The sequence below is a fragment of the Prinia subflava genome, chromosome 16, assembly GCF_021018805.1.
Source record: "Prinia subflava isolate CZ2003 ecotype Zambia chromosome 16, Cam_Psub_1.2, whole genome shotgun sequence".
NCBI lineage: Eukaryota > Metazoa > Chordata > Aves > Passeriformes > Cisticolidae > Prinia > Prinia subflava.
The window spans coordinates 16,474,689-16,500,911 of record NC_086262.1 but is presented as its reverse complement, the minus strand read 5'-3'; the positions used below and the strand labels follow the sequence as shown (position 1 = coordinate 16,500,911).

Genomic DNA, 26,223 nt, shown 5'->3' with positions numbered 1-26,223 from the left:
GACTTTCCATCCTTTATTTGTCAGAACAGTTTGTTCATGAGGGGGACAGAGCCGTGACCCTTCCCACGGAGCCTCAGCTCCCCACGCCTGCCCCAGCTCCCTGCAGCTCTCCTGCCGTGCAGAGCCCATGGATGCCATTCCCAGAGCCCGTGGATGCCATTCCCAGAGCCCGTGGATGCCAATCCCAGAGCCCATGGATGCCATTCCCAGAGCCCGTGGATGCCAATCCCAGAGCCCATGGATGCCATTCCCAGAGCCCGTGGATGCCAATCCCAGAGCCCATGGATGCCATTCCCAGAGCCCATGGATGCCATTCCCAGAGCCCGTGGATGCCATTCCCAGGCAGGGCACACACAGCTCCCCATTCCCCACGCTCCCAGGACATCTCCACAGGGAATCCTGGGGTGTTCAGGCTGGGCTTTGCTGAGCCGGACCTTGGCATTTGTCCCTAGCAGGGATTGCTCCCCACGGGGTCACAGAATCCCAGAATGGGTTGGGTTGGGTTGGGAAGGACATTAAAGATCATTTAATTCATGAAGATCATTTAATTCATGAAGATCATTTTATTCCCACCCCTACCATGGGCAGGGACGCCTTGCACTACCCCAGGTGGCTCCAAGCCCTGTCCAACCTGGCCTTGGACACTTCCAGGGATGGAGCAACCACAACTTTTCTAGGAAATCCATTCCAGGGCCTCACCACCCTCACGGGGAAGGATTTCTTCCCGATATTTTGGGATCCCAGTGCTCAGTGCCAACACTGATCCATTTTGGCTCTGTTTGCCCCTTCCCAGGGGGAGCAGCTGCTGGGCAATGCCGGAGGCTGCTCCAGGGATGGTTTGGATCCTGACAGCCTCACTCATGGCCAGGCTCCTCCTGTGCTGAGCCACGGGAAGGCAGCAGCAGCATCCAGGGAGGGTCCTGGAAGGGGAAGAGGAGCACTGCTCAAGGGGCAGGACAGCAGGTGCCTGAGGAGCAGCACCAGGGGAAAATGGAATGAAGTTTCCAGGAGAAAACGCGGGTGGAAGAATCCCCAGCAGCTCCTGCTGCAGAGCACGGAACCACTCTCCAGGGGACAGCACAACCACCCCGGGGTCATGGAGCCACCCCCCAGGGGACAGCACAACCACCCTGGGGTCATGGAGCCACCTCCCAGGGGACAGCACAACCACCCCGGGGTCATGGAGCCACACCCCAGGGGACAGCACAACCACCCTGGGGTCATGGAGCCACCTCCCAGGGGACAGCACAAGCACCCCGGGGTCAGGGAGCTCAGAAACAGATCCAGCAGTGACTGGAATCAAGCCTGAGGGGTGGCAGGCTGCTGGGCTTGGACAGCTCTGCAAGGCAAAGAGGCAGGCCCTGCTTTTGGGCTGGCAAATGACTGCAGCAAGTTCATCCCCTCCTGGCCCTGTAGCTGCCCTGGCACATCAGGGGCTGGGGACAAGGAGAACTGCCACAGCCCCGTGCACGGCCCTAACCCACCAACAATCCCAAGGACAGAGGTTCCAGGACAGGCTGAGGGACTGGAGGCAGCCAGGAATCTTTGAGGAGCAGGTTTGTGTTGGGAAATACCTCCCTTCAGCAGGTTTGGACAAAGCCTTGGCGGGGATCTTCAGAGGGAAGGGAGAAATCAGGTTCTCCCAGGGCAGCTGGGAGCTGTGCCAGGGATTTCAGGGTGGGAGAGCAGCAGGAGATGTGAGAGCCCCCCAGGGGAGCAATTCTCCCAGAGCCATGGCCCTGCAGAAAGAAAATCAGGACAGAGGGGCCCTGCTGAGCTCCTGCAGCCTCTGTCCTTCCCAACAAAGACCTGCCCAGCTTGCTCTGAGTCCCTGAAAGGTCCAAATTGCATCCCAGGGACTGCAGTTCTGGTCTCAGCTTCTCCTCTCCCCTCGTGTGTCCACTCCCTGTCCATAAAATCCTGGAATGGAAGGACCTTAAAGCTCATCCAGTGCCACCCCCTGCCATGGGCAGGAACACCTTCCACTGTCCCAGGTTGCTCAGAGCTCCACCCAACCATCCTGGGACACTTCTGGATCCTTTTCAGATCTCACAGAACGGTTTTGGTTGGAAGGAACCTTAAAAACCACCAAGCCCAGTCCCCCCACCACGTCCAGCAGGGAGGGGTCCCTGTGCCCTGCCCCTCTGCCCAGTGCCCTCACACAGATCTGGGGGTTTGTGGGGAGGGGGCTCCTTTAGCAGCTTCACATCAAGCAGCGAGACAATAAATAAATAAATAGGATTGCACTTGAGGGAAAGGTTTTGCAGCTGGAAGCCCGAGAGGGAAGGTCTGAGACGGGGCTCCCACAGTTCAGTACCAGCACGTCCTGCCCAGCTCAGTGACCACAGAGCTGCAGCTGGGCCGCCCCCTGCCAGTCCAAAGTGCACGGTTTTTATGGTTTTCAGTCAGTTTTTCCTGCTGTTTTTCTGAGGCAGTAAGTCCCTCCATCCCTTTCTCTGCTTAATGAGTTTTCCACAATCCAAAATCAGGAGCTCGGCGTGCTCCTCCCCACAGCTGCAGCAGGGGGATGGATGTTCTGTCACGTTTGGAGCCTCAGGCGGGAAATCTTTGCTGCAGGCTGGTCCTGCTGAAATGTGATTTCCTGCAAGGAGAAGGATGGCCAGGTCCCAGCCTTTGCAAGGTCCAGGCAGGACAGTGGGAGATTTTTTTGGAGCAAGGAGCCAACAAAGGCCACACTCCTGCCCTGTGCCAATCCTTGTGCTCCTTTGTGGCAGTCAGGGCCCCTCATGCTCTCTGGAGAAGAAGAGGTAGACAGAGAAGACACCAGAAGGAGAAACCAGCACAGAATAAATCGGAGGAATCTTCCATGCTCCTCTCCCTTGGTCTTGGATTCCTGTTTCACCTGGATCCCCACCCAGCACGTGGCCAGGCTGCTCCTGACCTGGCCTCGAGGCAGTGACCTGCCTGTGCCTCTCCCAAACCAGCTGGAGACCACACGTGGGGCTGCTGCTCCCTTTGGGAAAGGGTTTTCCAAGGGAAAAGGAGCACAAACCCTCGTTCTGGCACGGCTCGGACATCCCCTCCTTCAGTTCCTTCTTCCCCGGTGCCCTCCACGGCTCCCAGAGCCTCTCCTGGTCCCTCGGTTGTCCTTCCCCAGCCTCTCCTGGAGGTGCTGGAGGGTGGTGATGGGTTGGGATGAGGCCCTTGCCAAGGCAGTCTCTCCCCACAGCATCCCCCGCTCAGGGGAGCGCGGCCGTGCTCCCACTCCATCTCTGCAGAGCCCTGGCGAGCTCAGCGTGGTGAGGAACACAGCATCATTCAGCTCTCCACCATTCCTGGACATCCAGGGATCTCTGTGGGGAAAAAAAAAAACAAAGGGAAAGGAAAACAGCATTAATTTAGCACAGAGAGGTTGGGGTAGAGGAGGGATTCAGGTGCCAAAGCCAGGAGAGAGATTAAACCTCTTTCCTTGATTGTGGAGATAGCAAATGACTGACAAGTCAGATGAAAAAATGGGAAATTAATTCAGAGATAGAGAAAGGAACAAGTACAGAATATGCCAGTGTTTTTATTTTCTGGAAGTGATATTTTTTTAATAAGGACATGTACAAGATTATCATCTGTGCGTGTAGGAGAAGAAAACAGCTTTAAAGCCAAAATGGATCTACAGAGAGGAAAAAAAAACCCTGTATCTGTTCTTTGGGAACACAATGCCTCCCTCAGAAGAATTCTGGGTATCCAAACCGGAGTTGTATTTCTTGTGCAAATCAAGGATGAAGTTCCAACGTGACAGGGATGATTTGCACCAGTGTCCCCTGCCAGCATCTCTTTAAAAAGATTATTTGCACTCCATCTGCCCTGCAAAGAGTGTTTATCCCTCCTTGCTCCCTTCTTCCCTTCCCTCTTCCCTCCCAACCTGTGCCAGGGACTCCCCACCCTCTCAGGGAAGAATTTCTTCCCAATATCCCACCTCAACCTCTCTCGATTTGAAGCCATTCCCCCTTGTCCTGTCCCTACAGTTCCTGAAGGAAAACTGGAATTCTTGCAGATTACTGAGCTCTTCAGAAAATCCCTGTGTGAGATAATCCCAGCTCTGCACTCCCAGCAGTTCCACAGGCAACTCCAGTGGGAGCAGGGAGCAGCAGCTTCCCCAGGGTGGACAATCCACCAGACACGAAGGGTGGACGATGAGAGCTGGGACTCTGAGGAATGCTGAGCACGCTGGAGATTTTCCAGAACAAATCTGGAAACTGGGAGTGAAGCTCCTCTGCCCTTTTTCATCAGCTGGGAGCCCCAGGGCTCTTCTGCAGCGATCCTATAGATGGTGCTTGTCAGCTTCCAAGGAGAGCTGAGCCCTTCCCGGAGCTCCCGGGGCAAAGGCACCTGTGGAGTTCAAGTGGGAGGGAAAAGGGGATACCCCCAAATAATTCCATTTCTGTGTTCAGGAAACGGAGCCACAGAGCTCAGCAAGGTTTTGCTTCCAGCTCTGCATCCCTCACCACTTTAATTTGATTTAAGAGTGGTTTAATTGCTGCTGTTGTAATTAGAGAGCTTTGCTCATCACAGTGGTGCTGCTCATCACCCCCATCCCTCCCAGGCCAGGGGCTGAGCTCCTGGTTTGGTTTTTCCCAGGGAAACAAAGGAAGTCGATGGAATAATGCCAGGCAGTGGGAACAATCACTTTACACAGGATTTATCCTTTCTTTCACTGGTGACCTGCAGCTCTTTGGGGCCCAAACTGTGCTGAAGCCACAGCTCCTCTCCATCCCCTGGATCCCAGCAGAGCCCCTGGAGCTGCCCTGCCGCCAGCACAGCCCAGAGCTTGCAAACCCTGCCTTGTGCTCAGCCCCGGGACTGAGCCCCAGCTCTTTTGGGGTGATCCAGCAGCCCTGCTCTGGAGCCAAGGGATCAAACTCCTCCTGGCAGTTCCACCCCAGCGCCGACGCCAGCCCGGCCCTCGCGGATTCATCCCCGCGCTGCCGGGAGAGGATTTAGCCCTCCCTGATTTATTCCCCTGTAAAACTGAGGTGCAGGGGGAGCAGGGTGTGTGGCTTGTCCAGGCCCTGATGGAAGGCAGGGCTGCCCAAACGGCGGCATAATCCCAAGAATCCTTATTTATGAGCTCCGAGGGAGGAGGGCTGGGAGATGGCAGCTCGAATAAACAGCACAGCCCTTCTCCCAAACATCTGCCTCATAAAAGCACAAAATCAGATGTTGTCCTGGAATGCTGCTGGCTGCTCCCAGTGACACGGACAGAGCACAGCTCGCCTGACCCCTTCCAACATTTCCTCTGCCCTGGGAGCTGAGTTCCTCAAGGTTCACAAGGCAGAGCTTAATATTCAAAACAGAAGTTGGCCGAGGAAGCCTCTGGTCCTGCCGGGTGCCTGTTCCACCTGTGGGAATCTTGGATTCAGCAGGATGAATCAGCCACATCCCACACAGCAAGGGATGCACAGCCTTGTTAACAACTCCCCTGCTGGAATTCTCTCCTTTCCATTCCCTTCCTTTGGCTCAGGACAGTCCTAGGAGAGGTGGAAACCTGACGATGACGTTTTTGGTCATTAGTCCTAATTAATCCCAGGCTCAAGGACAGCCATCCCACAGGATGAAGAGCAGAACAGAAAGCCAAAATTCCCTTTCCAGTCAATGGGAATGGATTGCTGCACACAGAGTCACTGCATGGCTCCCATGGGACATTTCCCAAGGGTCAAGGAGAGGATGAAGAGGAAAAACAATTCCCTGTGGGTTGTCTTAGTGCTTTGCACTAAGTGGTTTTGCAAATCAGCAGGAACAGCAGTGACAGGACACAGGGAATGGCTTCAGACTAGAAGGGAGCAGGGTTAGATGGGATATTGGGAAGAAACCCTTCCCTGTGAGGGAGTTGAGGCCCTGGCACAGGGCACCCAGAGAAGCTGTGGATACCTGGAAGTGTCCAAGGCCAGGTTGGAACAACCTGGGACAGTGGGAGGTGTCCCTGCCCATGGCAGGGCGTGGGATGGGATGATTTTTTAGGTCCCTTCCAACCCAGACCATTCTGGGATTCTGGGATTCCATAAATCTTAGATTTGCTTCACTCCATTTGAACCCTGTGGAAATCTCCATGGACGCTGGATGTCCATGGAAATGCAGCTCTCTGCAAGGCAGCTGAGCAGCTCCTCCCAAGCAATGCAAGGATTCAGGGTGGAATGAGGGCAGAGCAAGGCAGAATTTCCTGCTCCAGCCCTCCAGGAACCAGGGAAACCTGCCAGCCTTGCCCTGCACCGTCTGCACCTCCACGGGGGTCCCACAACCCAGTCAAGCCTGGCACAGCTCATCTCCAGACTGTCTCCCCTTTCCTTTCCTGCCTCTCCAGCCTCTCCTTGGAAACTCCTGCTATTTTATCCTGTTTCTGCAACCTGTCATCCCCATTTGCCAAGAGTTCCTCACAGAACATTTAAACAGCATCTGCTCCAAGTGCAGGGTGTGAGAGGAATCCTGGGGCACAGCAACAAGAGAGGAACCACCAGGTGCTTCTGCACAGCTCGAGGGTGGAGAAAAACCTGGGAATGCCTGATTAGAAGCCAAGGTGTCACATAAAAAACCACCCAGAGTGTCCCAATCCCAGATCTAGTCTGGTTTATGATCACTTTTACCTAGTAAAGGAAAAATTCCATCTCATCCCTTCCAGTCTGCTGTGCCAAGCCCTGGCTTTTGATCCAGCAGCCAGTGCCACAAAGCCAAACTGGGACACAAATTCCCAGTTAGCTCTTAGGACGTGTCCAGCTTTCCTCACAAGCCAGGCACCAAATTAACTCCACACATCCACTTGCTGGCTGTGGCCCCAAACTTCTCTGAAGATCCAAGTGCTCTGTGCCCTTCACCCCACCTGAAGGCTCTCCCAGCACTGGGATTTCACTCAAACTCACCTGGGTGAAGATCCCCAGCTCCTGCACTGGTGCAGTTCCATTCCTAAACCCCAGACCTGGATTTTCATTTCCTTTGCTGAGAAATAATGTCCCCATCAGATGATGGGTTTGAAGGACTTCTTTTTTTCCAGGCAGAGGATGATCCAAGCACCTCTGGAAAGCAGCCAGGGTGGGAACAGCTGCAGAGCAACAGGCTTTTTACAGCTCTGCTCTCCCACTTCCCTCTCCTTCCCTCGTCCCTGCTTTTCTGAGGGGTTTTTACTTTTGGTCAGTTTTGGGGAAGTGGAAGGACTCGGTTTGCTTTGGGTCCTGTGGGGGTTTTAATCTCTGGACGGATTGAATGTTGTTCCCAACAGAGGGACAGAATCAAGGAATGACTGGGGCTGGAAGGGACCTTAAACTCATCCAGATCCACCCCTGCCATGGCAGGGACACATTCCATTATCAAGGTTGATCCAAGCCTTGTCCAACCCAGCCTTGGGCACCTCCAGGGATGGGGCAGCCCTCACAGGGAAGGATTTAATCCCAATATCCCATCTAAACCAACACAGGCAGTGCTTTCCCCACTGTAATTTCCTTTTCTTGGTGTGATGCCAGCAGAGTGTAGACTTGTCCCTAAGCCTGGCTTACACCCAATTTCCTCTGCAGATATTTCCACTAACACAGACTTAAACCCAAGCCAAACAAGCCAACAACGAACAGAACAACCTTCTCCCTGTAGGAACGACGGATTGGGGTGCACACAAAGGAAGATCTGAGATGGAATTCTGAATTTTCTCCTCCACCTGCCTTTGGGCTCCTCACAAAGGAAGATCTGGGATGGAATTCTGAATTCTCTCCTCCCCCTGCCTTTGGGCTCCTCACAAAGGAAGATCTGGGATGGAATTCTGAATTCTCCACCTGCCTTTGGGCTCCTCACAAAGGAAGATCTGGGATGGAATTTTGAAATCTCTCCTCCCCCTGCCTTTGGGCTCCACACAAAGATCTGAGATGGAATTTCAGCTCCCTGCTGCCACAGTCCAAGCACAAAGCTGTGAGCAAACTGCTCTCCCTGACCCTGCTGTGGGCAGGGGGCTCTGCTGGGATGTTGGGATGATCTCCAGAGTTCCCTCCCAGTTCCTGCAATCCTGGGAAATGCAGAAGTAGGAGCACTGCTGTGTGTCAAGCTCAGGAGGTCACAGAAGGCAAAGAACGTGGAGACACCACCAAATCCTCACCAGAAAATGGCAAAGAATGCTCCTCTAGGTGGGACAGAGCCAGGGATCTGACAGAAGTGGGATTATCAGCAGGTGCCTGTGAGTGCCTGGAGATCCACACCAAAACCACCCCACATTTGAAGAAAGAAGGATTTGTGGACATTCGGATTCCAGCATTGAAAATCCTTCCCCAGACTGGGCGTCATCGCTTGTGGAATTCAGCTCTGAACTCTCACTGCTCCCAGGATTTCTTGGAAAACTTGTAAATGGAGGTGGGGTGGTCACTTTGATTGTTTTATGCAGAATATCTTTGTGACAGGGGAAAATGCAGAAGGGTTTTTATTTTAGGAAGTCCAACAGTGCCTGGTAAATGAGTGCTCAGCCAGGGGTTTGATTTCTACCACGAAAAAACCCTGGGATGTCCTCTCCATCTGCTGTCTCCCACTGAGGACAAGAAGAAAATCTTCTTTGGAAGATTGGGCAGCGTGTTCTGCCCCTCAGAAATTCTCTGCCCAGTGGGGAGCACACACCAGGTCTCCTTCCCACCCCCTCCTCACAGAACCTCACGGATTAAACCTGACCCTGTTTCTCACTTCCCACAGAAGGAACCCCATGGCAAACACATTTATTCATCCTGGAGGAGGGCAAGTGGCAATTCCTGCACTCATGGTTAAACCTCTGATTTTGGAGGATGCTGCTCCAGAGGAGCCTCACGGATCTTCCATCCTGTCAAATCAGGGACAACCAGATCAGAAATGCAGAATTACAGGGAGCAGGGAGAGGGACAGAGCCCAGCTGGCCTCTTGTGCAACACAGCCCCACTGACTCTTTCCAAAGCCTCCCCAGAGTTTGAGTCTCATTCCCAAAATCTCCCCGGGCAATCGCTCACTCAGCAGTGGCTGCTACTTCTTGAGAGTAAATCCCGATTTTTTTTTCCCCTGATCCTTCTCACCCACATCAAAGGGTGGAGCACAGGAGCTGTGCCAAGGCCTGGCAAACACCCCCAGGCTGCCAGGGCCAGACCTGTGTGGAGGAGGCTCCGGCAGGGCTGGGTTCACACCACGCTCAGGTTCCCTGGCAGTGGGGTGCTGATGGTATCACAGGCAGACACAGCAGGGCCCTGCAGAGCCTCTGCAGCTCAGACAGCACCCATGGGTGGGGCGGGCGTCACACCTGGGTAAACACAGCCTGTTTCCCCAGCTCCCCGGGCTCTCCTGCTCTGCTCCATGGCAAGCTCTCTTCTGGAGGGACTGAGCAAATGGTTGGCACCTGCCAGGGAGATATAAAAAGCTTTCCCTGCGGGGTGGGGCTGGGCTCGGTGGTGATCTCATGGTTCCAGTCACGGTGACCTGCTGCACTTGATGGACGCAGCCCTCCCTGCAGCACTCCTGGGGCTGGGGCTGCCTCATCCACCCTGCACAGGGCAAATCCCAGATCCTCTCCACAACAGCGAGCCTAGCCCGTCCTCCTGACTCCCAGAGATGGGGCTGGAAGGAGACAGACACCCCCTGCAGAAGGAAAAGCCCAGGAATGTGCAGAAGTGGCAGCGGTGGCACAAGGGGACACAAGTTTTCATTTTGGTTGTTTATTTGCTGTAATTTCCCTCCTGCTTTGGAAGATTGGGAAGCCCAGCTGTGACCTGAAACCTCATTTGGAAATGGGTGGACCCAAGACTTGTGCAGGAAGGAGAGGAGCATGCAAGGAACTCATCTGCAGCCCTCTGAGGGTCTGACATGGAAGATCTTCTGGTGTATTTTATTTTAAATCAGCTTCACAGTTATGACAGCACTGAAACTTGAAGAACTCCAGCTTTTTACAGAGCTGGGTGTCATTTCCACACCTGGCCCTGGGATTCCAGGGCTCATGCAAAGGCAGGAGGACGGAGCAGGGCTCAGGATCACACGGAGTGGCCAATAAAAACCTGTGCTGTGCAAGGAGGGAGTGGTTTCTGTGCACAGAAATCCCTAAGAGGGGTGTGGGAATGATAACCGAGCTTTCCATAAATTACTGGAAGCCAAACTTGAAGGAATTCCATGTAAGGAAGATGAAAGGAGGAGCGGGTGGGATTTATTCAGCTCCACGTACTTATTCAGCTCCATTATTCCCACCTCCAGAACCAGTCCGGCAGCCCTTTAATCCCTCAGCAGCTCATCTCGAAATTGTCTCTATTATTAACAACAAAGTGCTCGTTACTCTCATCAGCATCCTTTGAAGGAGCCGTGGATGGGGTGAGGATTCCAGCGGAGGGAAGCAGGGTGGGGCAGGGGCAGGAGACACAGGTTGAGGAGGTGACGTCCCTCTGGCTTCTCCCAGACTCTTTTATCCAGGGAAGAAGTGGACACCCCTTCCTCCTGCAAAGACACAGCCTGAAAAACTTCCAGGCAACTTCTGAGCAGGATAAACCATCCCTGTGTCCGCACTAGAGCGGAGAAACCCATCAGAAATCCACAAGTTTCTCTCATTGATTGGAAAAAAGGGAATTGGAACTCCTGGCTAAACCCATGGGGGATTTCCTCATGCAAAGCCCCACCCTGGACCTGGCTTGGTTGTTCATATTGATGCCTTAAGTTTTATTTTACCTGTATTTCAGACTCTGTGCTGCCGAGGAGTGCAGCTCTGAGCTCACACTCAGGGTCACCCAGCTCTTCACAGAGCAGGGACACAAAACAAATCCTTTTCCTGCTGCACACCAAGGACAGCTGGGACAAGGGTTCAGGCCCAAAAGCACAAACAGGTGGGCTGGAGAAAGAAAACAAGGAGGATAGGGCTGCATAACCTGAAGCTGTAATTGGACAATTAAACCCCAATATGCAAATGGACCAAAACTGATAAAAGTGTGAGATCCTGTGACCAGCCAGTCATTTCTGTGACCATTTTGGGTCCGTTTTGGGTCCATTTTTGTGACCATTTTGGGTCCACCTTGGGTGCAGCCCTGACCAGGCTCTTGTCCTGTCCAAGGTGTATCCTAAACATCTTTCAATAAATCTCTACTTTATCCTCTTGCTCTGCCCAGGCTCTGTTCCAGGTCAGCCTTCCCGAGGCATCACTCTAATTAGCATTTGTACAGAAATTGCCATTACCAGCCTGTGACTCCCATTTGCATTGATGCAATCGCCTCTGGCTTCTCTCACCCGAGAAATGAGGAACGAGGCACCCTCGGATGAATCACACCGAGGGGAGGGGGAAGGAAGGAAGGAAGGAAGGAAGCTCCCTGCCAACACAACCTGCTTCATCAGCAGCTGGGGGAAGGGAATTCAGCAGGTTCTCGAGGTCAGTGGAACGAGCTTGCAGGGGCTGCGGTCACTTTTAGTTTAGGATTACTCAAGACTTAAAAAAAAAAAAAGCTACATAAAATGGCTTTCTACTATTTTCTGTTTTCTACATAAAATGGCCAGGCAAGGATTACACACTCAGAGTGAAGGGTTGTGCCTCATCCTTTGGGGCTCCAGCTCCCAGTCCCATCTCCTGTGGGATGTGAAAGGTCTCGTGGCCGCTGCCTCGCAGACACCTCAGAGGGGCAGAGGAGGAGAAGGGATCCATCCTTAGGGGCTGGGGCTCAGATCCCTGCCCAGGAAGCCAAGGATGGGCAATGTGTGCTGACCTGGAAGAATCCTCACCCCCAGCTCCCGGCTACGCTGAGCAGTGCCCGTGCAGGCAGCAGGGTCCTGGCAGGCGGCCGTGGCAGGTCCTGGCAGGTGGCAGCGGGTTGGGCGGTGAGTCACCAGGGCACAGGCTGGTTTCTAATCTGGGCGCTGCTGTTTGTCACCACGGAGCAGGGTGACACACTCACTCCTGCCTGCCTGCCACTCGTACCAAAGCCTCAGCAGGGCCGGGGTCTTGAGGAGCTACACCCAAAGCCTGGGGGAACATTTTGACCCTTCCAAGTCCTGGATGGGGCAGTAACAGCACCAACTCTGCCCAGGGAATGCATACCCAGGCAGCTGCTGTCCAGGGGTGGATACAGACCCTGGACAGACACGTCCATGCTCCGAGGGCTCCCTGCACAGCAGGACAGCTCCTGTCCACATTTGGACCATGGTTCACATCCCCAGTACAGCCACGTTCCTGCCCAGGTCCCCATCCCATGGGCTGCCACCTTCCCATGGGAATTCTGGAATTCCCTGGGGCACAGTGAGCTGTGGGTCCCTGCACTCATACTCTGGATCATCCACCTCGGCAAAGTGACAATGACAGTTTTGTCCTGTTCCCAGGGACACTGCAGAGAGCACGGCCACAGCCCTGGTCACCACGGGGACAACTGCAGGATGGACACACCAGCAGAGGTGGCAGCGCTGACCTGTCCCTTCCAAACAAACCACAGCTCCTGGTGAAGACCTCAGCATGACAAAGAAAGAGCAAATTCAGACCAGCAAAACTCCCGGGAGCAGCGCTGATGCCAAAGCCCGGCAGCATCCCAGGTCCCACAGCCCTTCAAGCGGGAAAACCCCATCTCCCCTTCAACTCTCCTGGCAGCAAAGTGGTCAGAGCCGAGCTCCGTTCTCTGAGAGGTCCTTCCCAGCCTCGGTGGTTCTGTGGTTCCCCACCCCGGGGCAGGCAGGGGCCGGCGCGGCTGTCCCGGTTTGTCTCCGTACCTGTCACACCCTCACTCCAAAGGCATCCCCGGCCCCAGAATGACAGGAACGCCTGGAGACAGGAGGGCTCCACGCCCTCCCGGCCCTGCCTTGGCACAGCAGCGAGAGAGGGAAGCGAAGCTGCTGCTCATTCCCGAGGCAACATCGTCTGCACAAAGCTGCGGGAGCAGGCGGGGAATGGCAGAGGGCAGAGGCACCAGCCAGGCTGCCAGTTCTGAAATGCAGAGATCCTGCACTGAAATGCAGATCCTGCACTGAAATGCAGATCCTGCACTGAAATGCAGAGATCCTGCACTGAAATGCAGATCCTGCACTGAAATGCAGATCCTGCACTGAAATGCAGAGATCCTGCACTGAAATGCAGATCCTGCACTGAAATGCAGATCCTGCACTGACACACAGATCCTGCACTGACACACAGGTCCTGCACTGAAATGCAGATCCTGCACTGAAATGCAGATCCTGCACTGAAATGCAGAGATCCTGCACTGAAATGCAGATCCTGCACTGAAATGCAGATCCTGCACTGAAATGCACAGACCCTGCACTGAAATGCACAGATCCTGCACTGAAATGCAGAGATCCTGCACTGAAATGCAGATCCTGCACTGAAATGCAGATCCTGCACTGACACACAGATCCTGCACTGAAATGCAGATCCTGCACTGAAATGCAGAGATCCTGCACTGAAATGCAGATCCTGCACTGAAATGCACAGACCCTGCACTGAAATGCAGATCCTGCACTGAAATGCACAGACCCTGCACTGAAATGCAGATCCTGCACTGAAATGCAGATCCTGCACTGAAATGCACAGATCCTGCACTGAAATGCAGATCCTGCACTGAAATGCAGATCCTGCACTGAAATGCAGAGATCCTGCACTGAAATGCAGATCCTGCACTGACACACAGATCCTGCACTGAAATGCAGATCCTGCACTGAAATGCACAGATCCTGCACTGAAATGCAGATCCTGCACTGAAATGCAGATCCTGCACTGAAATGCAGAGATCCTGCACTGAAATGCACAGACCCTGCACTGACACACAGATCCTGCACTGACACACAGACCCTGCACTGACACACAGACCCTGCACTGACACACAGACCCTGCACTGACACACAGACCCTGCACTGACACACAGATCCTGCACTGACACACAGACCCTGCACTGACACACAGATCCTGCACTGACACTCAGATCCCACTCTCATGGCATTTCCCAGCCCTCCTCCCTCTTCTGCAATCTATTCCTTCCTTCTCCCTCCCTTTCCAGAGGATCCAGCCTCTTGAGTTTCCTGCTGGTTCTTGAGCCATTTTCCCTCCTAGGACTGATTTCTCACCTTTAATTGTGTCTCCATTTACACTCTCCTTGGCTGTATTTTACTTTGCCTCTCTTATTTGGTCGCCTCCATCTTTCCATTTAACAACTCTCCACAGATTCCTTCTCTTTCCATCACCAGTTTTTCATGTGGGAGCTGATGGGAGCCTCCTTAGACATCTGCAATTGTCCAAACTTGTCCTAAAAGAGTTTTACCATTATCTTTCCCCTCCCAAGTTGTGAGTGCTAAAGAGAATTCTTGGGCAGAGAAAGAAAACATCCCTGAATCCACTTTGTAAACCATACAGAAGGGAAGATTGCCAAAGCTGGGCCGTGTAACTGTGACAAACTGAAATCCCACTTTTGGCACAGCTTTGGAAGGCAGAGCTGGAGCCAGCCCAGCCTGAGACCAAACCTGAGCAAAGCCAGTGCCCCATGCTGGGTCCCTCCCAGGCCCAGGGGGGCATTCCAGGCTGGCAGGAATTGTTCATCCTGCACTGCTGCAGAGCCCAGTGCTTCCCTTCAAACCAGCAATCCTTTCCCCCCATCCTCAATTCATTCTGGCTCTCCTGGCCACCATTTCTGGCTCTCCTGGCCACCATTTCTGGCTCTCCTGGCCATCACCCCCAGTGCTGCCCTGAAATCACCGTCCCAGCCCTGCTGGCGCTGCGCTGGAGGCTCCTCAGCCCCAGCTCTGCACAGTGACCTTTCCTTTTGGGAACAGCACGCTCCCCATGGAAGGGGCTGGAGCAGCCTGTCCCTGTCCCTGTCCCTGTCCCTGTCCCTGTCCCTGTCCCTGTCCCTGGCCCTGGCCCTGGCCCTGTCCCTGCCTTCTCCTGGCCCTGCCAGGCTGTGACACCTCCTGTGTCCCCACCTGTGGCACCAGGGAGATGCCACTGTCCCCTCCAGCCTGGCAAATGCCAGCAGGAGGGGCTGGGGCTGCAGGGAACAGCCTGTCCATCCTTCCCCCTCTCCCAGGGGTGCTCATTGGGGCTGGGTGAGGCCCTGGAGCCCTTTCCCTGCTATAAATAGGAACCCAAGGATCCCCTTTTAGGCAGGGGCTTTCTCTGCAGGAGGGGCAGGGCAGCACAGGGCCAGCTCTGAATGAGCTGTGCCAGTCGTGCCACTGAGGAATGACCTCCTCAGTGAGTCACAAACCTTCTCTCTGTGGCTGTGCTTTCCCTTTCCCTGCCCTCTGCAGCTCCCCTTTGCCTCGGTGCTGTGCCAAAGGGATTTTTTATTGCAAAGCCGTGGGTGCATCCCTGAATCCCGGCTCAGGAGCCTGGCCTGGCTCTCTGAAGGAGGCCACGAGCCCCTCCTGTGCGGAGGCAGAGCCCAGAGCAGGGTTTGGGTTCTGCTGAGGCCTCAGCACCCGGCCAGGCTGATGCAGGTTTATCTCAGCATCGTTCTCTCAGCAGGGCTGACACTTTTCCTACCAAAAACCACCAGCAGCAACAGCCCCTGATTCTCATCAGACAGAGGGCTGGAACAGAGGGGAGACAGCCTGATCCCAGCCCTTCCCTGAGGGGAATGGAGAGGGAGGAAACCTCTGAGCACTGAGAGCAGATTCCCCAGTGAACTGACCCAGTTCCCCCACCCTGCTCCCCTCCGGATATTTCGGGGGTGCCACCAGCCCTGCTGCGTGTGACACATTTCCTCTCACTGCCAGCTATCAGAAATACACACAGCTCCCACTGACACGTGTGATTTCAGGGCCAGACAGCAAGAAACTTACTGAGGTCTCCATTTTTAATTAAAAAAAAAGCCACACATTTCCACTCACGTGGCCAATACAACAGGGTGGGATTTCAGGCTCTGCAGTCCTGGAATCCCAGGGATATTTTGCACTGCTTCTGAAGGCTTCTTCAAGGCTACCCCACAATCTGCTGTCCCATGGGACCTCCATCCAACAGCCACCAAGGAGGTCATGTCCTGACAGGCACCACTTAATCTGATTCCAGGATGGCTCTGGGGGTGATAAGAAATATTTTCAGCAGCGTGGTTCTTGCTTCAGCTGCAAAATATCAAGATGAAGCTGTTCCCACCCAGGGATGAACAAGCATTTCCTTCAGCCAGGGAGGCAAAAAAGAAAAAAAAAAAAGATTAAAGAGAGGTTTTTCACACTCACATACACTTAAGAGGAAAAAATATTTACATGAGGGAAAAAGGACTTGGCAGGGGCTCCCCAGAGGCCATTTGCTGTTTATGCATTTCTCAGGCCTGGGCTGAGGCTGCAGAGCCTGAACCTCCCTGAGCCACTGAGGGGCTGTTTTTGGGGCTGGACATCCCCTTGCTGTGGCTCCTGTGCCTGTGGAATTGTCTGGGAGCCCCCAGGCACTGCCAGTGGCTCCCCAAGGCCTTTCCCTTGGCATTCCTGGGGGATCAGAGCCAGGAGGGGCTGCTGGAATCCTCAGGGGAAATCAGGAGTGGCTCTGAGCACCTCTTCAGACCAGCCACCTTTGCAGGTGACACATTCCCTGTTAGCAATGTCCTGTTTCAACAGGAGCAGGGAAAGGTGGGGCAGCTGCTGCTCCCCCACAGATGCTGAAGGTCTGACTGATGTTTTCTTCCTGCAGTCAGCGATGGCTGGGGCTCTCCATCCCTTGAAAGCACAAATTGTTATAATTCGGGCATCTGATGTGCTTTGGAAGTGCCTGGTGCAATCTCTCCCTGTCCGAGCTGCACAACAACTCCCTGCTGCTGTTTCTGGAAAGGAGAAGCCTCAAAATGTGCTGGGCACGGTGTCCTCTGCTGCCAAGGCTCCACCACGGGATTAAGTGGCACAAAGGACACCAAATCCCTGTCATTGCAACACGCTGGGCTGGCATCCTGCTTTGCATCACTCCTGTTCTGTCCCCAGCCCCACCTGGAGCAAGAGGGACATCAGGAAAAACACAGAGTGAATTTTTTTTACAGAAAGGGTGATAAAGTACAGGAATGATCTACCTGGGGAGGTGGTGGAGTCACCATCCCTGGGTGTCTTTAAGGAAAGGCTGGATGTGGCACTGGTGCCGTGGTTTTGTTGAGGTGTTGGGGATGGGTTGGACTGGATGATCCTGGAGGTCTCTTCCAACCCAGTGATTCTGTGATTCTGTGATTCTGTGATTCTGTGATTCTGTGATTCTGTGATTCTGTGATTCTGTGATTTTGTGATTCTGTTATTTTGTGATCCTGTGATTCTGTGATTCTGTGATCCTGTGATTCTGTGATTCTGTGATTCTGCGATTCTGTGATTCTGTTATTTTGTGATTCTGTGATTCTGTGATTCTGTGATTCTGTGATTCTGCAATTCTGTGATTCTGTGATTCTGTGATTCTGTGATTCTGTGATTTTGTGATTCTGTGATTCTGTGATTCTGTGATTCTGTGATTCTGTGATTCTGCAATTCTGTGATTCTGTGATTCTGTGATTCTGTGATTGATTCTGCAATTCTGTGATTTTGTGATTCTGTGATTCTGTGATTCTGTGATCCTGTGATTCTGTGACTCAGTGATTCTGTGATTCTGTGATTCTGTGATTCTGTGATTCTGTGACTCAGTGATTCTGTGATTCTGTGATTCTGTGATTCTGTGATTCTGTGATTCTCAGCACCCATGACCCGCTGCCAGGGCTCAAAGCACTGGATAAATTAAGGAAATTTTTGTCCACACTGTACTTCCTCCCTGCTCCTTGAGGTGTTGATTTTCTTGAATGAGCCCTGAAGGATTCACTGGGAAAATGCTGGGAAAGGTGGGAGAAACGGCTTTAAGCAAGGACACTTGACTACAGCATAAATACCATAAATTCTCTTTATTTAAACACGTCAGTCAGCAGGACCTGCAATAAATGCTCTGAGTTTTGAACATACAGATCTTCATCTCTGCACTTATCTGGCACAGCAAACCCTCTACATTTCCTTGTTTGTGCACAGCTCTGCGTGTTGCTGTAGATAATGGATATACACACACACATCTCTAAATATGCACTTGTGCAAAAATGACCTTACCAAGGACAGGAAACAAGTGAGCATTTCCTAACCCACTCTCCCTGGCACTGTCAATATTGCACAGAAATTCAGCTGGATGCTCCTGCCGTAGGGAAAGTGGGAAAAGTGAAATTGCATCCAGGGAGAAGCAGCAAATCCACTTTTATTCATGTTGGAGAAAGTATAAAAAAATCTCAGTGCCTCCTGTAAATATTCAGTGCCTACTTAAATACTCCCTTAATACTTCCTTAAATACCCTTAAATATTGTGCTTGATTCAGCACCTTTACACACAACAATTCCAACTGCCAGACCCAGGGGGATAGGGGCTGTGTCCTGCCCTTACAACACTCCAGGAGAGAGAATCTCCCTCCAAGCTGTGCAAACTCCAGTTTCAGCTCTGTCCAGAGCATGGCTGTGTCCCTGAGACCCCGCTGGAGCTGGCTGGGCTTTGTTTGTGCCAGGCAAACACGAGGGGACGACAGGGAGAGGTTGTGCACAGGGTCTGCTGCAGGAACAGCATCTCCCAGGAGCCAGAGCTGGTGGAATATTCCTGCCCTGCTCTGGAATGGGACAAAAAGCCCCTCCAGGTTGCTGTGGGGGCAGCTGGTGCCCCTCAGAACTGTGTTGGTGGGAGGGGGTAGCCAAGTGCCGGCATCGTCAGAGCCCGGGCCGTGTGCTCATTGCAAAATGCTCTCTCTGCCCCAGCGAGAGAGATGAGTGCTCGTGTTTGCTTTCAGAAGAGCTCCAATAAAAGTACAGCAAGGGGGAGAGATGCTGGGGCTGCTGGGCTGAAGGGAGAGCCGGGCGTTCGCACTGGAAGAGATTTTTGCACAGGGAGGAGATGCCAAGGTGGCCACGGAGCAGAGAAACCAAAGAAAGTGTGGAAACAGCCATGAAAGGAGCCCTCATCCTGCAGAACACCCACCTGAGGGAGCCTGGGGTGGCACTGCTGGGAACAGCCAGGCCAGGCCAGCTTTTCACAGGAGCCTGTGCTGCCCTGAGCCTGCAGCACCGCTCTGGCTCCTGTTCCCATGGCAGAGCCGAGGCGTTCCCAACAACTGGGCTGGGCCAAGGGGCTGCCCCAGGGCTGCACAGGCAGCTGGAGAGGGGGACACGGGGGGGACACTGTGACAAGAGCAGCAGAACCCTCCCCAAGCCCCCTCCCATGGCCACAGCCCAGGGACACCACCAGGCACTGCCTGCTCAGCTTCCCTGCTGCTGCTAGGGTGACACTGTGACAGCAGAGAAGGGGACATGCAGGGCAGGCCACCCTCCCTCCTGCCAGAGGAATGAACGTGCTCATAAACCCATCTCCCTGGGAAAGGGATTCATCACCCAGGGAAAATAAACACCGGGAGGCACCGGGCTGGCAAAGGGAGGGAGCTTTGCCTGTCTGTGGGGTTTGAGACTCCTGGCAGCAGGAGATGGAATTGAAGGGGCAGGAGCAGCCTGTGCCCGTGTGCTGGATGAGCCAGCAGGGGAGAAAACAAGGCTGGCAGGACAGAGAGTTTTGTCTGGAATTTGGGGAAAAACAGAGTCTAGGACCTTTGGAAAAGGGGCAGGAAACTCAGGACAGTGGGGTTGCAGGGAGATGCAGGGGGAAAAGTTAGAGGGACCAAAGCCCAAGTAGAATTTAATCTGGCTGCTGCCAGAAAAGACAATTAAAAGTGCTCCTGTAAATACATCAGCAAGAGAAGGCTAAGGAGAATCTCCATCCTTTACTGGGGAAATACAAACCTGACTGGGTTGAAAGCCCAGAGAGGGGGAATGGAATAAATCCAGCTGGTGGCTGGTCACCAGTGGCGTCCCCAAGGGCTTGGTTTTAGGGCCAGTTCTCGATTAATATCTTTACTAATGATCCAGATGAGGGGACTGAGTACACCCTCATTAAGTTCATAGATGACTAAATTGGAGGGGAATGCTGGCTTGCCGGGGGTAGCACAGCTCTGAGAGAGATCTGGATCAATGGGAACACTGGGTTAATGCTGGACTCGACCTTCAAGGCCTTTCCCAGCCTAGAGGGGTCTGTGATTCTGCACCAGCAGGGCAAGAGGGGCTGGGAGGTGAAGGGGAGGCTGCCTGGCAGTGCCCTCCTGGGCCCCCACAGTGAATGACCCCTGAAGCCAGCTCTGCACAGGGAGCAGCTGTGAGGGGACAGAGCAGCTGGGAGGGGACAGAGCAGAGTGCTGCTCACACCTCTGCTCCCCCTGGGGCTCTCCTTCCCACACTGCTAACCCCCGGCTCGTTTTCAAACATTTGGGGGAATTTAGGAGCTGAAGTTTCTGCCCTCCCTCTCTCCTGTGTCTCACCTCCACCTGCAGCCCAGGGTGGGTGAGGCTGGGGCAGGCACAGCCCTGAGAGCCCAGGACAGTGCAAGGGGGCCGTGCTGGACTGCAGGAATTGCTGAACAATTCAGGATACGAGGCGCTTTGGGAACAGCCAGTCCTAAAAAGGAGCTCGAGCCACACTTCCAGGTGGGGATCTGCACCCAGAGCCTTTTCCCTCTGTTCACTTTCACATCTCCCAGTGCCACAGCAAGCAGCATTTCCAGCTGCCCAGGAATGCTCCCAGGAGGCGAAGGACTGGAGTAACCCAGCAGCTCTCTGTGCAGGGGGATGGAGCAAGGACAGCCCTGAGGTGGGAGCTGCAGCTGCCCCAGCCCCAGGCAGCAGCCACGGCGAGGGCAGTGTGTTGTAACAACACCCGAGCTGTGTTTGTGACGTTCACTCCACCAAGACTTCAAAAACAAAAACAATCTGTGTGGCCAAGGTGGATGAAAGCAGTGAATGTAGGGCCAAGCTCCAGCTGGCTGCACACCAACACCTGGGGCTCGTGTCCCCTCTGTGTCCCCACCTGTGTGGCACTGGCACCAGGTACAAGCCAGCAGCACAGCATTTGCTTTAGCCTGCTCTGTTTGCAGGAAGATTTTCATATTTGTAACCAATTTCCCTCCAATGGGGTCACCACTGTGTGTTTTATCAGATGTGTTCAACCTGAGCCAACTCTGCCAGTGTCAAATCTTAAAATCCAATCTAAACAGCGACTCCTGGCTTCAGTGCTCCATTTTTTAATGTGTCTATAAAACTTTTTAATGTAAAATATTTTAACAGGATAAAGCATTTTCTTTCCAATAATGGAAAGGTTTGGCTTTGGTGGTGCCTTAATATTTTTTCCTCCAGTATTTCTCTCTTTTGATTCCAGCTGCCCCCAGAACCGCACAGTTTATATTTCACCAATTTTACTAATGTTGCCTTAGAGAAAAGAAATCAGTTCTTCAACACCCAGACTCCACTGCAAGCCTGAGGTTTCCTGGCAGTGCAGCTGAGCTTTGCAGTCCCTGGTCATTTGTCCAGTGCAAACACCCAAAATTCCCTGTCCCTTCCACATCCACGTGCTCTGGATGCTGCAGTGGTTCTGCAAATAATCCCTTGCTCATCTCTCAGCTTTGGCTACCCACGGCCACAACATTTGAAGTAAGAAGAGGAAGCCAAAAAAAGAGAACAATTGTTTGGACAACAAATCCTGTTCCACGAGTGCTACCGAAACACAAATAATTAATCATTGTGAAAATAGAAACCACAACAGCGGTGTGGGCGCGGGAATTCTCTGTGCCACAGGGTCCTGCCCCAAACTGGTGAGAATTTGGGGGCTGGCCTGACCCCCATCACTGCGGGACTCCTCAACCCTCTGTGCCCTCAAAGCCACAGTGCCCTGGGCACTGCAGAAGTGACAGGCGAGAGTTGAACTGCAGGAAACAGAAACAGGAGATATCGATCTCTGCAATCAGAGAGGGTAATTCTCACTTCCCCTGAACGCTGTTTGATAATCCCAGCCTGCACTGAGCAGGGTTGCATCTGCAGCTGCACCGAGTGTGTTCATACACAGAGTGTGCACTTACACAGAGTGTGTTCATACAGAGTGTGCAGCTACACCGAGTGTGTTCCTACAGAGTGTGCACCTACACCGAGTGTGTTCATACACAGAGTGTGCACCTACACCGAGTGTGTTCATACACAGAGTGTGCACTTACACACAGTGTGCACCTACACAGTGTGCACCTACACCGAGTGTGTTCGTACACTGAGTGTGCACCTACACTGAGTGTGCACCTACACTGAGTGTGCACCTACACCGCGTTCCCACCGAGTGTGTTCCCACCCCAGCTCCGCCCCTGCCCAGCCTCTCCCCTCCCTGTGCTTGTGCAACGCGAGCAAACAGCCCCTGGGTGCCAGCCCCGCTGCTGTCCCCTGTTAATGTTTATCTCACGACCCCAAGTGTCACCGTGTCACCGCCGGTCCCAGGGCACGGCTGGCATCCCCCCGGACGGCACACAGGGGCTGAGGGAGCGCTCCCCGCCGCATTCCCTGCCCCGCCGCGGGGCTGGGCTGCAAAGGGACAGGAGGAGCCGGGTCAGCCCCAGGGGGAGAGGGGGAGAGGGCTCCCAGAGCCGCTCCAGGTGCCTCGTGTGACACGTTCAGGGATGTTTTCCCCGGGTTATGTGGAGAAGCAGGATCAGGACCTCCTTCTCAAGCAGGACCAGGACAGCTTTGGGAAGGAAAGAAAAGAGCAGCAGGAGTCCCCAGAGGCCGGGGTTCATCCGGAGGGGTGGCAGAGCTCGAGCAGTTTGTCCCCACTCCTCGCAGCACCAATGACACCCTGCGCCCTCCCTGCCCATCCGGGGGGATTCCCCTCCAGCCCGGGCGGCACCAGCGCTCGGGGCGAGTCCTGAGAGCAGCCGAGGCCACACGGGGACTGCCGGGGGTGTCGGTAACCAGAAACCCCGCTCCACCCCGTCCCAGCAGCGGCTCCTCCGGGACGGGCACGGGGCTGCCCCCAAGCCCCTCTGCCCCCTCCTGCTCAGCCCCGGGCGGGTCGCTCGCCACCCGTCCCAGCACCCAGCACACCCCCACACCCCCAAAATGACCCGACAACGCCACCAACACCGCCGTGGTGCGGGGCGAGAGCGTGGAAATGAGGGGGCTTCGCACCCCGAGCATCCCCCGGGACACCGCTGCCCTTGGGGCGCCCAGAGGTGCCGGGAGCGGCTTTTCCTGCGCCTTTCCCGAGTATTCCTGAAAAGAACCCCGCACTTGCACACCCTCCCGGCGGCGGGTCCAGCGTGTCCCACCGGGGTGCGCCCCCAGCCCAAATCGCTGCTGCCCTCCAGCCAGGGGCTCTCCTGTCCTGTCCTGTCCTGCCCCGTCCTGTCCTGTCCCGTCCCGTCCCGTCCGGTCCCCTCCCGCAGCCCACCCTGCCCGGGGACACCTGGCAGAGCCTGGCACACGGGGTAAAACCCCCTCCACAGCCAGCCCAAGCGATCTGCAGCCGTCCCGCGGTGGGAGCGGCGCTTCCGAGGTGCCAGGAAAACCCAGAGCCTCCTCCCCTGCCGCGTCCCCGGCTCGCTGTCACCCGAGCCTTGCTCCGGAGCAAACCGGGCGCTTTACGAGCTTTGCGCTGGGCTGTGATTGCAGCCGCGTGTCACCCGACTTCCCAGTGCCACATTCCTGAGTCCCACAGTCAAACGCTCCGTTCGTTTCTATTATTATTATTGGTATTTTTTTTTCTGCAGAAAGTCCTGTAGCGCTTGGCAAAACACAACCCCGCAGAGCACTGCCGCTTTTTCTGGGCGCCGATCAAACTGTCCCAGCGCCGCGCTCAGCCCCGCTTCCTGCATCCCTTCCCCGCCGCTTTGTGGCAGGTCAAATTCAGGGGTTTTGCAATCTCCGCAAAATGCCCCGAGCTGGAAAATCCCGTCATCCCTGCCCCAGGTGCTCTCCCGGCCTGGAGGGCTCCCACAGCCACCGGCGGGGTTTGAGAAGGGCACCGGCAGCAGCCCTGCGGGGCAGGGGGGGTCCGGCCCCTCTCGCAGCTCCCAGCAAGGTCATGAGGTAGCTCAGCCCCAGGCCAGTTCAGAGCTGCCCACGGCCAGAAAATCCCTCCGGGGACGGGCAATCTGCACAGCCCCGCACCCCCCAGCCCGCTCAGGGACCCCCGGGTGGCACCCCAAACCAGGGGGCTGCCGGCAGCCCCTCCGCCCTGCCAGCAGCCCCTCTGCCCTGCCAGCAGCCCCTCCGCCCTGCCAGCAGCCCCTCCGCCCTGCCAGGGTTTGACTCTGGGGTTTGCTTCTTGCAGCCCTGAAGTTTTAGGCTCTCTCTAAAAAAGAATTGTTATTACAGGAGCTCGATTTTCCGTGGGAAAGCTGCTCTGTGCAACCCCCTCGTGCCGCGCCAGAGCCCCCAGCACCCTCCCCGCCGGGCGCAGTACCTTTGCCGTGCAAAAAGTCCTCGGGGCGAGGGAAGGAGCCCTCCTCGCAGAGCAGCTCGCAGGTTTTATCCGGGGCCAGGGGGTAGCCGTTGTCCTCCTCGTTGTAGTCGCTCCTGCCGTTGCTGTTGGAGTAGCCATTGGCGTACATCTTGAGGGCGGACCTGCGCAGGCACAGCAGCTCCTGGAAGGCGTACCTGAAGTCGGGGCTGCGGCAGTAGATCAGGGGGTTGAAGGCAGAGTTGACGTAGCCCAGCCAGTTCAAGAGGATGTACACGTACTTGGGAATGATGTTGTCCTGGATGACGTGCACGATGTTGACGATGAAGAAGGGCAGCCAGCACAGAGTGAAGGTGCCCATGATGATGCCCAGGGTTTTGAGGGCCTTGTGCTCCTTCAAGAAGAACTTGGAGGAGCGGCGGTGCCCGGCTCCCCCTTTCTGCTCCTGCTCCTTGTTCTGGGTGTGAAACCTCCCCTCGCTCCTGTCTATCTTCTGCAGCTGCTTCTTGGCCACCTGGAAGACCCTGGCGTACACGAAGACCATGACGACGAGGGGCAGGTAGAAGGAGATGATGGAGGAGGCGATGGCGTAGGCTTGGTTGGTGAAGAAGTCGCAGCACATCTCGTCCTCGTAGCAGCGGACGGCGTCCTGGTGCTCTGCCCGGTACCAGTGCATCTGGATGGGCAGGAAGGAGGTCAGGCCTGACACCACCCACACCACCAGGATGACCACACGTGCCTTGCCCTTGGTCAGCAGGCTCTGGTACTTGAACGGGGAGGTGATGGCGAAGTACCGGTCCACGGCGATGACGCACAGGGTCTCGATGCTGGCCGTGACACACAGCACGTCCAGAGAGGTCCAGAACTCGCACCAGAAGTTCCCGAACTTCCACATCTCCATGATGATGTGGCAGGCGCCGAAGGGCACCACGGCCAGCCCCATGACCAGGTCGGCGCAGGCCAGCGAGGTGATGAAGTAGTTGGTGACGGTCTGCAGGCGCTGGAAGCGGGCGATGGCCGTGATCACCAGCACGTTGCCAAAGACGATGGCCAGCACGATCACCGACATCAGGATGCCCATGCCCACCATCCACACGTCCCGCGACACCGTGGGGTCGGTGGCGCTCTGGTTGGCGCTGGCGTTGCCGCCGGGCAGCTCCGTCCCCGCCGCGGCCATGGCCCGGCGGCAGCCCCGGGGCGGCGCGGGGGGAGCTCGGCTCTGCTCAGCGCTCGGCAGCCCGGGAGCCGCGCATACGGGACAGGTGCGGGGCCGCTCCGCTGGGGCACCTGGCACGGCTCCGCTCCAGTCCCGCCCCGGCCGTGTCCCGGCCGTGTCCCGGCCGTGTCCCAGCCGTGTCCCAGCCCGTGTCCCAGCCCGTGTCCCAGCCCGTTAGGCGCCGCGGAGCTTTTAAGTGACAGCAGCCCGTGACATCAGCCCTGCGCAGCCAATGGCACCGCACCCGAGCCCCCCCGCGCCCCGCGGCCACCCCCGCCTGCCCCACGCGCGTCCCCGCGCCGTGCGCGCCCCCTGCTCCGCGGGCGCTGCCCTCGCCCGCGGTGTTCTCGTCCCCCGCGCCCCAGGGTGACGCTGCCGTGTCCCCGTGCCGTGTCCCCGTGCCGTGTCCCTGTGCCGCCTGCCCGCAGCGCCGCACGTGCGCTCTCCCTTGTGTCACAAATGTCCCCGCGCTCCCCGCCCGGGGCTGTCCCCACCGCAGCCGTGCCCCCCGGTGTGCTCCCTGGGTGTCAGCAGGACACACAGCTCCAGGAAAATCCCGAGGACTCTGGGGCTCCTGGCAGCGGAGAACGCCACGGGCAGCCCGCTGTCGCTGGTGACACCTCGTGACAGGATGTCACCCAGGTCCCCAGCCCTGTCAGTCCCCAGCCCAGCTGTGGGGTGCATGCGAGTGAAGCAGCCACAGAAATCCCAGAGCTGCTGAAGGGCAGAGACAGCCCCGAACTGTCCTGGGAGCACTGAGCAGGCAGCAGTGACCACTGTGGCCGGCCAGGCGTGCGGTCA

The 26,223-nt window shown here is 55.5% G+C and overlaps 1 protein-coding gene across 2 annotated transcripts; it reads right to left on the bottom strand.

Annotated features, from left to right (window-relative positions):
• Window positions 1-25,624, bottom strand: ADRB2 (adrenoceptor beta 2). Of its 2 annotated transcripts, none has more exons than XM_063413526.1 (2): window positions 24,210-25,614; window positions 1-3,314 (listed from the first exon to the last, which is right to left on the bottom strand). In XM_063413526.1, exons 1-2 carry the CDS (start codon window positions 25,381-25,383, stop codon window positions 3,280-3,282), a joined length of 1,209 nt encoding a protein of 402 aa, XP_063269596.1. In that variant the 5' UTR covers window positions 25,384-25,614; the 3' UTR covers window positions 1-3,279. The 2 variants fall into 2 exon arrangements, with proteins under 2 accessions (XP_063269596.1, XP_063269595.1); XM_063413525.1 differs by lacking the exon at window positions 1-3,314 and adding an exon at window positions 15,697-16,045 and having other exon boundaries at window positions 24,210-25,624.
• Window positions 25,625-26,223: the final 599 nt, after the last annotated feature.

What these genes read in the sequence shown, in the direction of transcription:
- ADRB2 (XM_063413525.1), bottom strand. Translation starts at nt 25,383, where the DNA reads ATGGCCGCGGCGGGGACGGAGCTGCCCGGCGGCAACGCCAGCGCCAAC. An exon ending in GGACTTTTTGCACGGCAAAG is followed by an intron (nt 16,046 to 24,209) that starts GTACTGCGCCCG and finishes CCCTGGCTGAAG; the next exon opens with GAAATGCTTGTTCATCCCTG.